The following is a 16010-nucleotide window of genomic DNA, read 5'->3' as shown; positions in this document are numbered from 1 at the left end:
CGCCAAATAAAATTTTTGAATCGGCTCAGCGGACGAGCCGCCGCCGTCGGTCAAGATTTTGGTCAAGCCGCCGACAAAAAAACAGCTTTGTTCACTGTTCCATGTGCAAATAGTCGCATGAGTTATCTACAATACAATATATCTTTCACTCGCTATGAATTCATTCGACTTTTTGTTAAGCTGCCAGTAGAAACGTATAGAAACTAACGAGAAAATTTGAGCAACAGAATAATTGTGAATGGACAATGATGTTGTTTTCAACGAAAAAAATGATGATTTAGCTACAATTAAACCAGTTTTGTAAATGTTTTTGCTTTATTTACGCTTTGCTATTGCCTTTCTCTGTTAATTTATTTGTGTTTTCTCATTTCCTTGTTCCCATTTCTTTAAAGAAAGAAATAAAATAAAACCGCAGATTTCTATTCGTTACAACTCAGCTATTTTTTGCTGAGTACGACGAGTTATTAATCTCTTCCAATGTCTATGAATTGAACATCTGTGGACTTTACTGTCTATGGCTTCTCTCTCTCTCTCTCTCTTTGAAATTAGCCAATCAGAGTTGCCGTTTTAAATTTAGTGGGATGAACTACTAATTTTTGGTTTGGGTCGGTTGGACGATTAAGAAAGATTTCCAATCAAACATAATCCTCTTCTGACCCTATGACAGTTTAACAAGGTCTGTGTTTAGTACGTCCTTCTATTGTAATGACGCCACAAGCTTTAAGAATGTGTGCCCAGAGCGGAACAGATTTCATATAACTTAGATTTTTGTCGGCTAGGTGGGTATTAGGTAGATCTTCGGATAATTTTGTTCGGATTTTTTTTTCTCTAGTAGCAACGTTGCAAGCAATTAATACAGTGCAATAGCTAAATTCAGGATCCACCAATTGTGGCTGTGAAGAAAGTTTTTCTCCTAATATTTTCTTTAATGTCATTATGGAACTCTTTCTTTCGCCCTTTCTTCTAACATAAATTCGCTAACAGGAATCTTTTTGTCTCTTATTTTCAAAAAACCTCGGTATAATTCATTCTCCATTTTTGGGTACTTTGAAGGCCGCAGACTATTTTTCCAGGCCCAATAACTCATTTAACTGTACCATTTTTTTTATTCCACACATAAAATTTTACTCCACTTGAACCTTTGAGCAATGAATAAAACGTGTGTTGGATATTTTGGTTCTACGGGTGAAGACAATTAAAAAGCAAACAACTTGGGTAATCCCCAAATTATAGTGCAGTTTAGTTAGAATTTAACAACTACCCTGTGGATTTACATTTCTACATTGTGTGGGTAGTTAGAATCCATTAAATGTTTACGCATTTCTGAGTAATTGTTAATCGTTAGACGCCAACATCCAAAAATTCAAATGATTTTGATTTTTTACTATGAATGATGTTCATGTGTACATGTGACGCATACATCTTTATTTTACCCAATGACCACGCATCATGATGTTCCATGTAAAGTTTTAGAGTTTAGATTGCCGATAACGCCATAGTTAGTAGTTACGGCTTTTTCTGACGGAGGAAAAGTTTGAGGACAAATAATTTGATTTATCTAAAATCGCATGATGTCAAATAGATGGCTTGCTATTATTTTTAATGACTTTTATTGATCGCCGTTGTTGTGCAAATAAAATAACATAAATATTCTTCGCATACGAAATTTTATCCAGATATAATATGGTATACTACTTAAAATATCCGTAAACTTACTTAGAAATGCACTGGATAACAGTTTCTTTTTTCCATATTCTTCCTCTCATTAAATGCGGAATTAGGGCTCTCGTCAGCTGATTTTATAAAGGGAAAACAGATGATCGAGCCATTAATCCAGATTTAAAGAGCAGTGTAAACGGGGTTTAACGCCACGGCGACGAGAGTGTTGTGGTATTTCTATATTGCCTCAGGCGTTGATTTTCTACAAAATTAATCTGGCAGTCCGGAATGAGGGATGGAACAGCTTGATGCCAAGGTGGCGGATTGCACCATATGATTTGTGGTTGTTCATGGCGAAAAAATTAAAGGTGCTCTAATTTGTACAACAAACACAAATCATATGGGGCAACCGCCATCTTGCCATCAAGTTGATCGACGTTTTGTAAACACACAAAGAAGTTTGTGTGCGTGTGTGTATACAAGATATATTCCGGGTAGTGGCAGTTGCCCAACAACAAAATATTTAGTGCACTATCTGTCAAAATCAGTGATTAGTGCAAATCTAATTTTGTGTACGTGTGTGTTATAGTTCTTAACTATAATATACACACACAATCAAAACTCGTTGACAGATAGTGTACTTCGCGAAAAAAAATTGTACTCAGCTGTTTACAGTACACTACCTGGTTGTTGTTGTTGTAGTAGCAGTGTGTGGTACACTGAGGCGGCAGCCCTTGCCAATGAAGGAATTCATCGGGTCAATCCGGTATGTACAACCGGCTGCCATGGGATTGTACCCCATGTACCTGGTAATTATGTCATGTGTGTATACGTGTGTTACATGCGCAGAGAATATGGGAAAAGAAGAAAACAACAAAGATAATGCAAACAAAAATCTGTCATCTTAATACCGTCAAACCTGGCAATAACTACCAAGACCGAGTTAAAAAGGGTGTCTCATGCTAACAGCTGTTAGCAGCCGACCAGGTTTGACGGTATTAAAATGTCAGATTTGTGGTTGCATTCTCTTTGATGTTATCTTCTTTCTCGCATATTCTCTGCTCATGTACGCACAAGTATACAAAGTATATACAGAAATTTCTTGGCGTGCGTTGGCAAAAGGTAGACCAGCTTGATGGCACGATGGCGGATTGCACCATGTGATTTGTGGTTGCTGTACAAATGAGACCACCTTTATTTGTTTCCCCATGGGCCACTATAAATAATGATTTTCATTTCTCTTCAAAGTAAACACCAGATGATTGTCATTTAATTCACGATTTTCAATTCATTAACGAAAACAGATGATTTAAATGATGTCGATCATCGTTAAAAGTGATAACTGAATGCCAAATTCGATATCTTTTTCGTTATCGATTTTTTTAAAACATCTTGTAAGATTCCACTACTGACGACACGTGAGGTACCTACCTTGGGTAATCAGCACTGTAAACTTCTGTACCAAGTGGTGTCGCTCTCAGGCATACCGTTCGGACTGTGCTTATCATTGAGCTTAAACTAGTATTTGATTTTGATATCACACACACTTGTATTTGACAGCACTTATCGATATGAGAAAAGTACCCCCGCTGTTCATATGCAAATTTACAAGTTTATACTCGCATACTTTTGAAAAATTAAAAAGGACTCTTTCAGTTAAAAAAGTACCTGTTAAGTACCATATAAAAATTGGTATTTTCCAGCCCTGCCTTGAATGCCTCTGGCGCTCAACGTTTTTTTATTCTCTTTGGTAATTTCTTCTTCATTCGTTTTATCTTTTTAATTCGTAAACAAATATAACAGAGACAATAGTATGTATAAAAAGTCTCCGTCCGTCCTTCTTTATTTGTTCAAGACATTCGACTTACATTCACAACTACAAAATTATTAATTCCTCTGTTCACCGTTAGTCAGTCAGTCATTTACTAAGCCCCGATTCTGAATTCCGAATAATTGCTCTCGAGTCGGTGTTCGTCCATTGGAACAAACATCTTATAGTGTGTTACCCAGTTTAAAGGAAATTCAAGATACCCTATGTACCATTGTCGAGAGGATAGCATAGGTATGCAATCGCATTGAGCCCATACAAACTCAAATAGACCCTACACTGTCCCCAATTGTGGGAGAAATCCCCAATACTCCAATACTGGCAACACTGTAATTTCTCTCTCTGAAATTAGCATACAATAAATAAATAATTTATTTCTCTTCAGGTTTTTAAACCATTGTCCATCGTTTTTCGAATAGTTAAATTGTGATTGTGTCTGCCTGTGGATGAGGCGAACTTTAGTACTGTAGTGAGCCCAACAAGAAATTTGTTTGTTTAGTCTTTGGAAAACGACGAAAGCAGTGAAAGCCAAAAATGAGAAATTTGTAAAACCAATTTGTTGTTAATTTAATTGTAACGCGATATATGTGCAATAACTCACATCCAAAGCCAAAAGCAACAACAATCAAACAATGACGTCGACGTTGGGTATTTATGCCACCTCTGCTGCTTTGATTGCGGTGTCTTTATTATCAGCGTTTGCCTATGCCGGAGTACCACGTTCCAGCTATGAAGCCTTAATAAAATCAGAATCGCAAGAATTAGGGCTATATAATCACACGGACAAAGTACGCGTACTCACCGATGTCAATTTTAAGGAGGAGGTTTTGGAGAGGAATCGCTCCATCTTAGTTGAATTTTACAATAGCTATTGCGGCCACTGTAGGAAGTTTGCTCCCACATACAAGCTCCTGGCCGATGAGCTATACGATTGGAGAGATGTGGTGCCGATAAGTGCAATAGACTGTGCGGCGGACGAAAACAATGGTATTTGCAGAGATTATGAAGTAATGGCCTACCCCACTTTGAGGTATTTTGGTCCAGGCTATGCACCTTCGCCTGATAATTATGGCATAAAGATTCTTACACAAGTTCCGGATGAAATAAGAAGTCTAGTGGCCGAATATGTGGCAGCCGAAAACAAGACCAGCAACATGACCTCGTGGCCAGACTTGAAGCCTTTGCAGGCTGCACATACCGTGTCCACGGGGGCATTATTTGATGGTCTGGACAGTTTGAAAAAATTTGTGGTGATTGTCTATGAGCCCGAGAACACAACCATTGGCATAGAGACTGCCCTACATTTTGTAAGATATCCAAATATAGCAGTTAAAAGGACTTCCAATCTTGAGTTGGCGGGTAAATACCAAATCGATGGCAGTCGTTATCGCATAGCTACAGTGAGTCGCCAGGGTTCCATAGTGCCCTATGGCTCATTGCATGAGACTTCTCTTTCCTATAAAGAAACCATTGAAAGCTTTCTCAAATCACAACACTTGACCGAGAAACCGCCAACGAACGATCCCTCCCTAACACGTTCATCGTCGGTGATTGATGAACATGAAAATGCCAAAATTATTGAAGAAGTGCGACGCAATAAACACATGGTTTATCAAGCTGATCTCGAAATGGCTGTGCGGGGTACTCTGTACAATGAAATACCAAAATCATCTCACATCAGCGGTGAAAAGTTGTTGGCCCTACAACGTTTCTTGGGAGTTTTAGAAAACTACAATCCTTTGGGTTCGGCAGGACGCAAAATGATCAAAGATCTTTCAGCCTACACCAAACGCCATACGCAGGAATTATCCGGTGAAGATTTCGAAAAGGAACTTAAGCGTTTAGAAGACGAGCATGGTGGTTCGGCATTCTCTTCTAAACGTTATATTGGATGTATTGGGTCAAAAACGGGATTAAGGGGTTTCACATGCTCTCTATGGCAACTGTTCCATTTTATGACAGTTCAAGCCGCAACTTCAGATAAAAGTGAAGATCCTTTGGAAGTGCTGCAGGCCATGCATGGATATGTAAAACATTTCTTTGGATGTACAGAATGTTCTAAACATTTTCAGGTAAGTGAAGAGGCTAATGATACGACTTTCAAAAAACATTAGATCTTAACAAGAATAACACTTGTGAAAAGTTTTTATAAATACTCAACATACTAATAATAGATAAATCTGGAGAGCATTTAATGACATAGTGTTCCCCTGTGGATATTCGGGGTATAAGTTTTTAAATTCCGTTTCCAAAATGTTTATGCACCAGTCAGATGAATGTAGTGATAAAGTCGCCCCCTTGCTAGGTGAGGCTTTTTTTTAACCTTACTAAATATGGAACACCTTGATCGCAAAAAAAATAAAAACCACAAAAAATACGGTTTCGCAGGGTTCAAATTTTATTCAATTTGGCAATTTTTTTTTTAATAGACCAATAAAGTTACCTGTAGGGTCAAAATTGTGTTAGAATTGATTTTCTTACTGGACGACTTCCGCTAGGCCATAAAAAATAATACCGATCATAAAGCAATCACCCTACTTCACTACTTGAGCCATTAGGGATTGAATTCTTAACCGGTTCGGCTAACATCTGACATGCAAATTGGAAATTTTGCCCATGAACATTCCATTACAGGAACAGGGCAAACTTCTCACATATCAATGAGTGCAGTCCGATTCAAGTTTTATGCTCAATGATAAGGAGCCTCCTTTTTATAGTCGATTCCGAACGGCGTGCCGCAGTGCGCCACCTCTATGAAGAGAAGTTTTACATGGCATAGTGCCTCATAAATGTTGCCAGCATTAGGACCACCGTTGAAGTTTTTTTCTGATAGTCTCGCCAGGATTCTAACCCAGGCGTTCAGCGTCATAGGCGGACATGCTAATCTCTGCGCTACGATGGCATACAATGTGATATGCAGAGCACATTTATGCCTTCCCTCAACCATACCAAATTAGGTAAAAAAAAACTATAAATATTTTCTCACCATGCAATGGTCAATGTAATTGGTCAGCGGCCCTCGCCAAGCTCCTATAGATGAGTCCATAGGCCCGATCGCTGCGAAAACGTGATGACCATTGGTTGCAGGACCAATAACTCGGACTCAGTATTTATGCAAGGGACGCTGGCGCACAGCCTCTCACTGAGACTCTCTACTCGATACCGCTGATTGGCCGCAACAGTTGCAGCTAATCCAATCAATCAAGCAGCCTGTGTGGTGCTCAACTGAGTTTCTCACTTCAGTTATCAAATCAAGTATCATAGGAACTCAATATTTAGGCAAGAGCCTGTGCCGCCCGGCCTCTCACTTGATACCGCTGCTGACTGCAGTTGCAGCGTCTGTGTATACATAAGGACCATGCCAGTATTATTGAATACCACCTAGATCGGTGTTCAAAGTTCCAACGTGTGTGATGCACATACTTATCCCTGTCGGATAAGATGGCATTCACACTGCGATTGAATTTTTACACTGCCACGACTCACATTCCCAAAACCAGCTGGCCAAGTATTGAGACCCCACACTCGGCTAGAATCATCCCGCTTAATAGTGGTGGTATGCTGAACTACAAGTTACATTTTTTATACAGTTTTCTGCATGATCAAGTGAGACTGGGAGTGAGACATGTTCAAAATCAATGCAAATTTCAATATAGAAATGATGCCAAATGTTGTGATCCATTCGATTTATTTCCCTACACCACCACTGTGGTACGGGGTATTATAGATTTGTGCATTTGTTTGCAACGCTAAGAAGGAGAAGAGCTAGACCCATCAATAGCTATACGGATCGGCTTAGAATCACTTCCTGATTCGATTTAGTTATGTCCGTCTGTCTGTCTGTCTGTCCATGTATTCTTGTAATCAAGGTACAGGTCGCCTTTGTTGTCCGATTTTCACAAAATTTTGCCTAAGTCTCTTTTCTGGCCCAAGGACGACCGCTATTGATTTTGAAAAAAAATCGGTACTGATTTAGTTATAGCTCCCAAATATATCTTTCTTCCGATATGGGCTTTTAAGGCTATAGAAGGCATAAGTTTTGATCCGATCTTTATCAAATTTGGCACGAAGTGTTTTTTTTGTCGTCCCACCATGTGTGCAAAATATAATTGAAATCGGTCCAGATTTAGATATAGCTCCCATATATAATTTTCATCCGATATGCGCTTTTAAAGCTGTAGAAGCCACATTTTTGGACCGATCTTTACCAAATTTAGCGTGAGATGTTTCGTGTGACGACCTTATACGTGTGCATTTGCAATTTCATCTAAATCGGTTCAGATTTACATATAGCTCTCATATATAACTTTCATCCGATTTGACCTATTAAGGTTGTAGAGGGCACAATTTTGTTCCGATCTTTACCAAATATGGCTCGAAGTGCTTTTTGTGACGTCCCAATATGTGTGCAAAATTTCATTAGAATCGGACCATATATATCTTTCATCCGATGTGCTCTTTTAAATCTGTAGTAGCTACAATTTTAGTCCGACCTCTACAAAATTTTTCATGGGATGTTCTAATTGACATCCCAATACGTGTGCAAAATTTCATTAAAATTGAATCAGATTTAGATAAAACTCCCATATATATCTTTTATGCGTTTCGACTTTTAAGTCTGTAGAAGCCACAATTTTCGTACCATCGTAAGCAAAATCGTCTATTGGATATTTCAATAGGTGTGCAAAATTAAAGTCTGACTAGATTTGGATATAAGTGCTATATATTAAAAGTATTACGTACACCCGTTGGTTTAGGGTACTAAGTAGACGGCTCCGCCCGACTTGTGCCTTTTCTTACTGGTTATGAATAAATTGTTGTTTATTAGCATTTTTAGTTCATATTCCATGAGAACAAATACCGCAACCCCAACGTCCGGCATTACGGGCTTGAGAGATAGTTGAAATTATCTATCTGCAATCAAACTAAAAGCAACAATGTTAAGCAGAATAATTTTTCCTATAGCAAAAACAGCGACTTGAATGTTATTGTATTATATATATATATTTTTGTTGAGCTTTTGATAATAATACAATACCATGATAATTGCCTTAGGCGTTCATTCATCTCTTAGAGAAATATGTTTGAAAATATGTATAACAAATAATGATAATGCAATAGTCTTTTGTCCGGTGTTTGGTCAAACTTGACATATGTACTCTTATTGGTATTTGTCCCCAACACAATACAAAGCTACACACATCGATGAGCGAGAGTATTGTGGCATTTAGTAAATGACCTTCGCCGTAAAATCTTGTTGTGTTTCCCTGCCCGTACTAAATCACCTGAGCCGAAACACACACACATATTGGGACTTATTTCATAGTCATATATGGATATATACTTTGATGTTTGTATATGCATAGTTATAGCTTTAAATCTCCGTTTCGTCACAGCTTGCTTTCCTAAATTGTTTGTGTTTATACTACTTTATGCAAAAAAATGTGATTGCTATTATTTCTAATTGAATTATCAAGCCAATTATTAAGACAAGTTTGTTTTTCCCCCATTGTCTGTCGATCTGTCTGTGTATTTGTGCACCAGCTAGAGTGAATTCTGCTACGTGATGTTCAAATACAATAAATTGTTGAAAATCCATGGATATACTATAGACAAGGTGTTGATCCTCGAATATATAAAGCAAATAACAACACAAAAAGTTAAAAATCAAAGTTATACGAGTATGAAAAATGTATGTAAAATTTGTATGTACATTAGAGCATGGCGCCTTGCTTTAGAGATTAAGGTGTTTAGTTAAAAAATAAAATAAACATTTTAGATGTGCACTTAACTATACTATAGCTGCCATTACACGAGGCATGAATTTGGCCGCGGATTTGTGGTTAGTCGGAGACTGAAACACCTTGTCTCCAGCTTTACTCTGGTGGATGAGAGGCTAGCCACAATCCGCATAAAAACCAAATTCTTCAACATCAGCCTTATTTGTGCCCATGCCCCGACGGAAGACAAAGACGAGCAGACCAAGGATATTTTCTACGAGCGCCTAGAGAGAATATAACCGCTGCCACGCACATGATATTAAAATCGTTCTGGGAGATTTTAATGCGAAAATAGGGAAGGAAGACATTTTTCGTCCAACAGTCGGAAAGTTTAGCCTCCACGAGATAACGTCCAGTAATGGGTTGAGGCTGTTAGATTATGGTAGTTAGTAGCACCAGATTTCAACATAAAAATATTCACAAAGCCACATGGCTGTCACATGATCAAAACACGAGAAACCAAATTGATCACGTTGTGATAGATGGAGGGCATTCATCCAGCGTGTTAGATGTTCGATCGATCCGTGGAGCGAATATAGATTCGGATCATTACCTTGTTGCAGCAAAGGTTCGCACCCGTTTGAACATGGCGAGGAAAGTACGATTTGACACTGCACGGAAGCTGGACATAGAAAAGCTGCAAACGCAACAAATGGCAGCGGCATACTCCACTCGACTGACCCAACTGCTTCATGAAAGCACTCCTTGTTCCGATGATATAATGGCACAGTGGCAAACTATTGCCCACTCCATGGAAAATGCCGCGAAATCCGTACTTGGGTACCGGAAGCCTCCTCCAAAAACCCATGGTGCGAACAAGAGTGTCGAGATGCTACTGAAGCCAAGAATGCGGCATATATAGCAACCCTGCAATCAGTAGCAACGCGCCAGATAAGGTAGAGGTATCGGGAGAAAAGGAATGAGGAGAATCGTCTATTCCGCAGAAAGAAAAGGGAAATGGAAAGACGTAAATAAGAGCGAATTGAGATGTACAGGAGTCAGAATGAAGTCCGGAAATTCTACCAAAGAATTAAACATCAAACCGATGGCTTTGGTGCAGGCGCATCCTCCTGCAGAGACAAAGAAGGAAATCTGGTAACGGACACAGACAACATGCTGAGGATATGGAAATAACATTTTACCCAACTGCTAGTGTCCGATGTTGGCGGCGAAGAGGATACCGCAGAACCAATCCCTGATGATGGTATAGAATGTTTACCTCCTAGTCGGATTGAGGTCCAATAGCAGTAACAGTAAGACTAAGGAACCAGGCAGCAGGAGCCGACGGGTTACCCGCTGAACTATTTAAGACCGGAGGCGACACGCTGATAAGGCGTATGCATCAGCTTATCTACGCAATCTGGCTAGAAGAACGCATACCTGATGATTGGAACCTCAGCATACTATGTCCCGTACACAAGAAAGGAGACAAGACGGAATGTGTCAACTACAGAGGAAAAAGTCTCCTCCCCATCGCATACAAGATACTCTCGAGCGTAAAGTCAATGAGATAATTGGGCCCTATTAATGCGGCTTTAGACCAGGTAAATCTACCCTAGACCAGATATTCACACTGCGCCAAATCCTGGAAAAGACCCGAGAAGGACAAATTAACGCCTACCATCTCTTTGTTAACTACAAAGCCGCCTTCGATACTCCTTTACGTTCAAAGGTATTTCAAGCAATGTCTGAGTTTGGTATCCCTGCAAAATTAATAAGACTCTGCATGATGACACTTGCTAATACGAGTTCCTCAGTAGGAATAAGAAAAAAACTCTCCGAATCATTTAATACCAAACGAGGTTTCAGACAAGGAGACAGCCTATAGTGTGATCTCTTTAATATCCTGCTGGAGAAGATTATACGAGATGCAGATGTGAATAGATATGGCACACTAATCACAAGAGAGCACATGCTACTCGCCTATGCCTACGATATCGATATCATAGGTCGGTCACCGGAAGTAGTAACTGCAGCTTTTGAAAGAATCGAAGGAGAGTCAGTGAAAATGGGTCTGGCAGTAAATGGAGATAAGACGAAATGGATGGTTTCAACTCCCAAAAAGCCTTGCACAACCGAGCAGATAAAGAAAATGGAGAAAGTTGGCTGCGTTGGCTAGGTCGTGTTGCCAGAATGGAGGAAGAAGTTCCAGTAAAGAAGTCTTTTGAAGGCAAACTCGGTGGTACACGCAAACCTGGAAGACCAAAAGCCCGATGGAAAGATGAAGTGGTGGGAGACACCTCAAAACTTGGTGTCAGAGTGTTTAGAATGAGCGCATTAGATCGAGGCGCTTGGAATGCTATTCTACGTTCGGCTAGTGGAACAAATGTTCTGTCATAGAAATATAAAGTAAGGTAGGTAAAGTTATGCGCTTGAAATTTTGCACAAATACTTTTTATTAGTGTAGGTCGGTTGGGATTGTAAATTGGCCAAATCGGTCCATGTTTTGATAAAGCTGTCATATAAACCGATCTTGGGTCTTGTCTTCTTGAGCCACTAGAGGACGCAACTCTTATCCGATTTGGCTGTGATATTGTTTGATATTTTTTTAGTGTCACTTCCAACCACTGTGCTAAGTACGGTTTAAATAGGTTAACAACCTGGTATAGCTGCCATATAAACCGATCTTCGATCTTGACTTCTTGAGTCGCTAGAGGGCGCAATTATCATCCGGTTTGGCTGAAATTTTGCACGAGGTGTTTTGTTATGACTTCCTAGAACTGTATGGCCCAAATCGGTACATAACCAGATATAGCTGCCATATAACCCGATCTGGGATCTTGACTTCTTGAGCCTCTAGGGGGCGCAGTTATTATCCGATTTGGCTGAAATTTTGTACAACGGCTTCCCCCATGACCTTCAACATACATGTGAAGTATGGTCTGAATCGATATATACCTTGATATAGCTCCCACATAAACCGATCTCTCTTCCGATTTTGCATCTTGAGCCCCTACAAGGTGTAATTCTTACTGAAATATTACACAATGAACTCTACAATGTTTAGCATTCAATTCATTAATGGTCCAATTCGGACTACAACTTGATATAGCTCCAATAGCATAACTGTTCTTATTCATTATTCTTTGTTAGCCTAAAAAGAGATACCGCGCAAAGAACTCGACAAATGCTATCCATGGTGGAGGGTATATAAGATTCGGCCCGGCCCAATTTAGCACGCTCTTACTTGTTTACTTTTTCCCCCATCAAAATTCCCATGCCCCAAATAAGAAAAATGTTCCCTAATCGCGGTTTGGGGAAATTTCCCCTAATCGGTCAACACTGATCACAGGTTTTGAAAAGTCAATTGTGGAAGGTATTACATATGTAAATTAGGGAGGGTATAAGTCAATTCGAAACATATTGTAAGTTAGAGCTTAAATTAAAAATATTTGTACTACTCCGATAAAAACAAGGCTCTCCAGCTGCTAACGAAGTCGGATGATAGTTTTATAGGGGGAACATGAACTATATGCAATATCAACCGATGTGCATCAATAAGAAGTATTTGTTCCCGGATTGGTGTTGGTATAGAGAAAAAAGTCTTAGATTTGCATATCAACACTAATATACATCCATATAAATATATTTATTAGGTTCTTAGGTCAGTATTTCGAAGAGTTACATAACGTTTCAAGTCAACATTTCTGTTGTTATAGCAATTTTTATGCTATGTTTACCCACAATATTTTTCTTTAGTATTGGATTTAACCTTATTTGTTGTTTTATTTATTTTTGAAATAAAAATTTTAATTTCTTTGCATACACAAGGAAGTTTTATTGATGTTTCAACAGGTGTTAACTTTTATTTGGGTGAAACACAGCAAAACACCTGTTTGCCGACAAACATAAGAAGGGTGCATTGTACTTTTAACTATAGTCTTTGATTTGTTTACTAAAGGTGCTATCAGGCGATATGTAGTCTCAAAAAAAAAAGTCAAAAGACGTTAAGTTCGGCCACGGCGAACTTTGAATACCCACCACCTCGGGTATATATGTAAACCACGTTTCGTCAAAATCCGGTGAAAATGCATACCTTATGCCCCAAAGCAGCTATATTAAAATATGTTCCGATGTGGACCAATTACTAATAAGTACAACTCTTTCTTCAATTGTGTATAACAAAATATTGGTCTTTTTAGTAGCTATATCGAAAAATAAACCGATCTATACTATATACGACACGGATGTCGAAAAGCATAACAAAATCGGTATATAAATGCCCCTTTTATGGGGTCAAGACTTTAAATCGTGATATCTGTCTATATGACAGCTTTATTCAAATCTGAACCGAGAGCCTAACACAATTCACTGTCTTATATTTCGACGAAATCGGAAAATAAATGCGCCTTTTATGGCCCCAAAACCTTAAATCGAGAGATCGGTCTATATGGCGGCTATATCCAAATCTGGACCGATCTGAGCCAAATTAAAGAGGAATGTCGAAGGACTTAACACAACTCACTGTCCCAAATTTCGGCGAAATCAGACAATAAATGCGCCTTTTATGGCCCAAAACCTTAAATCGAGAGATCGGTCTATATGGCAGCTATATCCAAATCTGGACCGATCTGGGCCAAATTAAAGATGAATGTCGAAGGACCTAACACAACTCACTGTCCCAAATTTCGCCAACATCGAACAATAAATGCGCCTTTTATGGGCCCAAAACCTTATGGCAGCTATATCCAAAGTTCCAGTTGAGTTGCCATATATATATATATATATATATATATATATATATATATATATATATATATATATATAATTAATTGCAAAATCGGACAAAAACTGACCCGATTTTTTCCAATTTCAGTAGGCTTAGTCTCTAGGCCGAAACACATGCCTGTACAAAATTTTAAGACGATCGGATGAAAACTGCGACCTGTAGTTTGTGCTCAGATTAACATGGACAAACAGACGGACAAAACTAAATCGAATCAGAAGGTGATTCTTACCATTGGGTCTATCTCTCTTCCTTCTGGGTGTTACCAAAAAAAAAAAATGCACTAAGTTATAATACCCTGTACCACATAGTGGTGTAGAGTATAAAAAGATCCAACGCATCCTCTTATAGAAGTGTGTTTTTACAGTTTATAGGCTGAGTGAGGAGTTGCTTTGCGGTAGGGATTTGCACGTGAGTGATTTTTGTACTCAGGCCTACGAGAGAAAAGTTTTAATAACGCACGACTTTTCCATGTTGCCTCACGTTCACACAGGCTCATGAGTACACTCGCGCACTACTCACGAAAAGATCACTAGAAAATCATGGCTCACGGAAAATCACCTCATATGGCTGGAAAAATACGAAAAACAGATTTTGCATATAACATATTTCAAAGTACGAATTCAGGCTAGGAAAAGTATGGAAGAAATATTGGGTTGTCCAAAAAGTAATTGCGGATTTTTTAAAAGAAAGTAAATGCATTTTTAATAAAACTTAGAATGAACTTTATTCAAATATACTTTTTTTACACTTTTTTTTCTAAAGCAAGCTAAAAGTAACAGCTGATAACTGACAGAAGAAAGAATGCAATTACAGAGTCACAAGCTGTCAAAAAATTTGTCAACGCCGACTATATGAAAAATCCGCAATTACTTTTTGGGCAACCCAATAGTAACAACTTCTGTCTACAAATGCATAGAAAACTAATTAGAAGTATACAATCATTATATTCATATTCATATATTAGAACAACGTACGAATTGAGACGTGAGTTGTAATTATCTTAGAAATTTAGAAAAAGAAATTAAATATTTTTTTAATAAAAACTATATTTTTCTATTACCTTTGTTATAGGAAATGGCAATGAAACGCAACATTTGGAACAATCCCACTAAGGATGAAGCTGTTCTATGGCTTTGGGCAGCCCACAACGAAGTGAATCAACGCTTGTCTGGTGACGAAACTGACGATCCGAAATTCCCTAAAATTCAATTTCCCTCAACCTCAAGCTGTTCACAATGCCGCAAAGATACCTCTCACTCAGTGCCGTCGGCTGCATCTCAGACACCTGCGAACTGGGATAAAGATCATGTCCTACAGTTTCTTAAAAATATTCATAATCCAGAATTTATCAGTCGCTATGGTGTGGATAATCATGATATACTACCACCTACCTTGGAGAAAATGCGACAAAAACGTATGATAAGCAGTGTTTTCTCAGACATGGACATGGGTATGGGCATGCTGTTGTATGGATTTTGCATTGTGATGTTGGTTGTGGCCTTTAAATTATTCGCAATGAAAAAGGGTGGCTATCGCAAGAAACCCTATGCTCATAATCTTTTGGGTAAAGTGTAATTCAAAATTTGCTTTAATTAAACGTGACACACGTTATCAACTCAAAATGAAACTTGGACTTGATATGTATAATCGAAGAAAACCGATTTGTTAGCCAGCCACTGTAAGGGCTCCTTTTATATATATATAGTACTACATGTGTTATTCTCAATAATTCCATTGTCTATATTTTCTATGTGTCTTTTTTTCTGTATATAAGCTCTAAAGTTTATTTTTTTATATTAGAAAATTTTAACCAACAAAGAAAAACGCCTTCTTCTTCATATCCTTAACTATATCATGTTATGTTCTTTTTGTACATTTGCATTATTATTATTATTAATAATATCATTATCTATTATACTATGTCATTAAAAAATGTATGAAAAATAAAAAAGACGAAAAATTTGAAAAATTTTACATTATAGCCCATTATAGTTTGATTTCGTTATCCCCACAC

At 38.3% G+C, this 16010-nt stretch overlaps 1 protein-coding gene across 2 annotated transcripts; it reads left to right on the top strand.

Annotated features, from left to right (window-relative positions):
• Positions 1-3562: 3562 nt before the first annotated feature.
• On the top strand, positions 3563-15783 carry LOC106084634 (sulfhydryl oxidase 1). 2 transcript variants are annotated; one of them, XM_013248472.2, is made up of 3 exons: positions 3563-3721; positions 3873-5559; positions 15068-15783. In XM_013248472.2, the coding sequence occupies exons 2-3, from the start codon at positions 4120-4122 to the stop codon at positions 15569-15571; spliced, it is 1944 nt and encodes a 647-aa protein (XP_013103926.2). In that variant the 5' UTR covers positions 3563-3721; positions 3873-4119; the 3' UTR covers positions 15572-15783. The 2 variants fall into 2 exon arrangements, with proteins under 2 accessions (XP_013103926.2, XP_013103925.2); XM_013248471.2 differs by having other exon boundaries at positions 3563-3816.
• Positions 15784-16010: the final 227 nt, after the last annotated feature.

Source organism: Stomoxys calcitrans, chromosome 5 (genome assembly GCF_963082655.1).
Source record: "Stomoxys calcitrans chromosome 5, idStoCalc2.1, whole genome shotgun sequence".
NCBI lineage: Eukaryota > Metazoa > Arthropoda > Insecta > Diptera > Muscidae > Stomoxys > Stomoxys calcitrans.
This window is presented reverse-complemented; position numbering and strand designations above follow the sequence as displayed.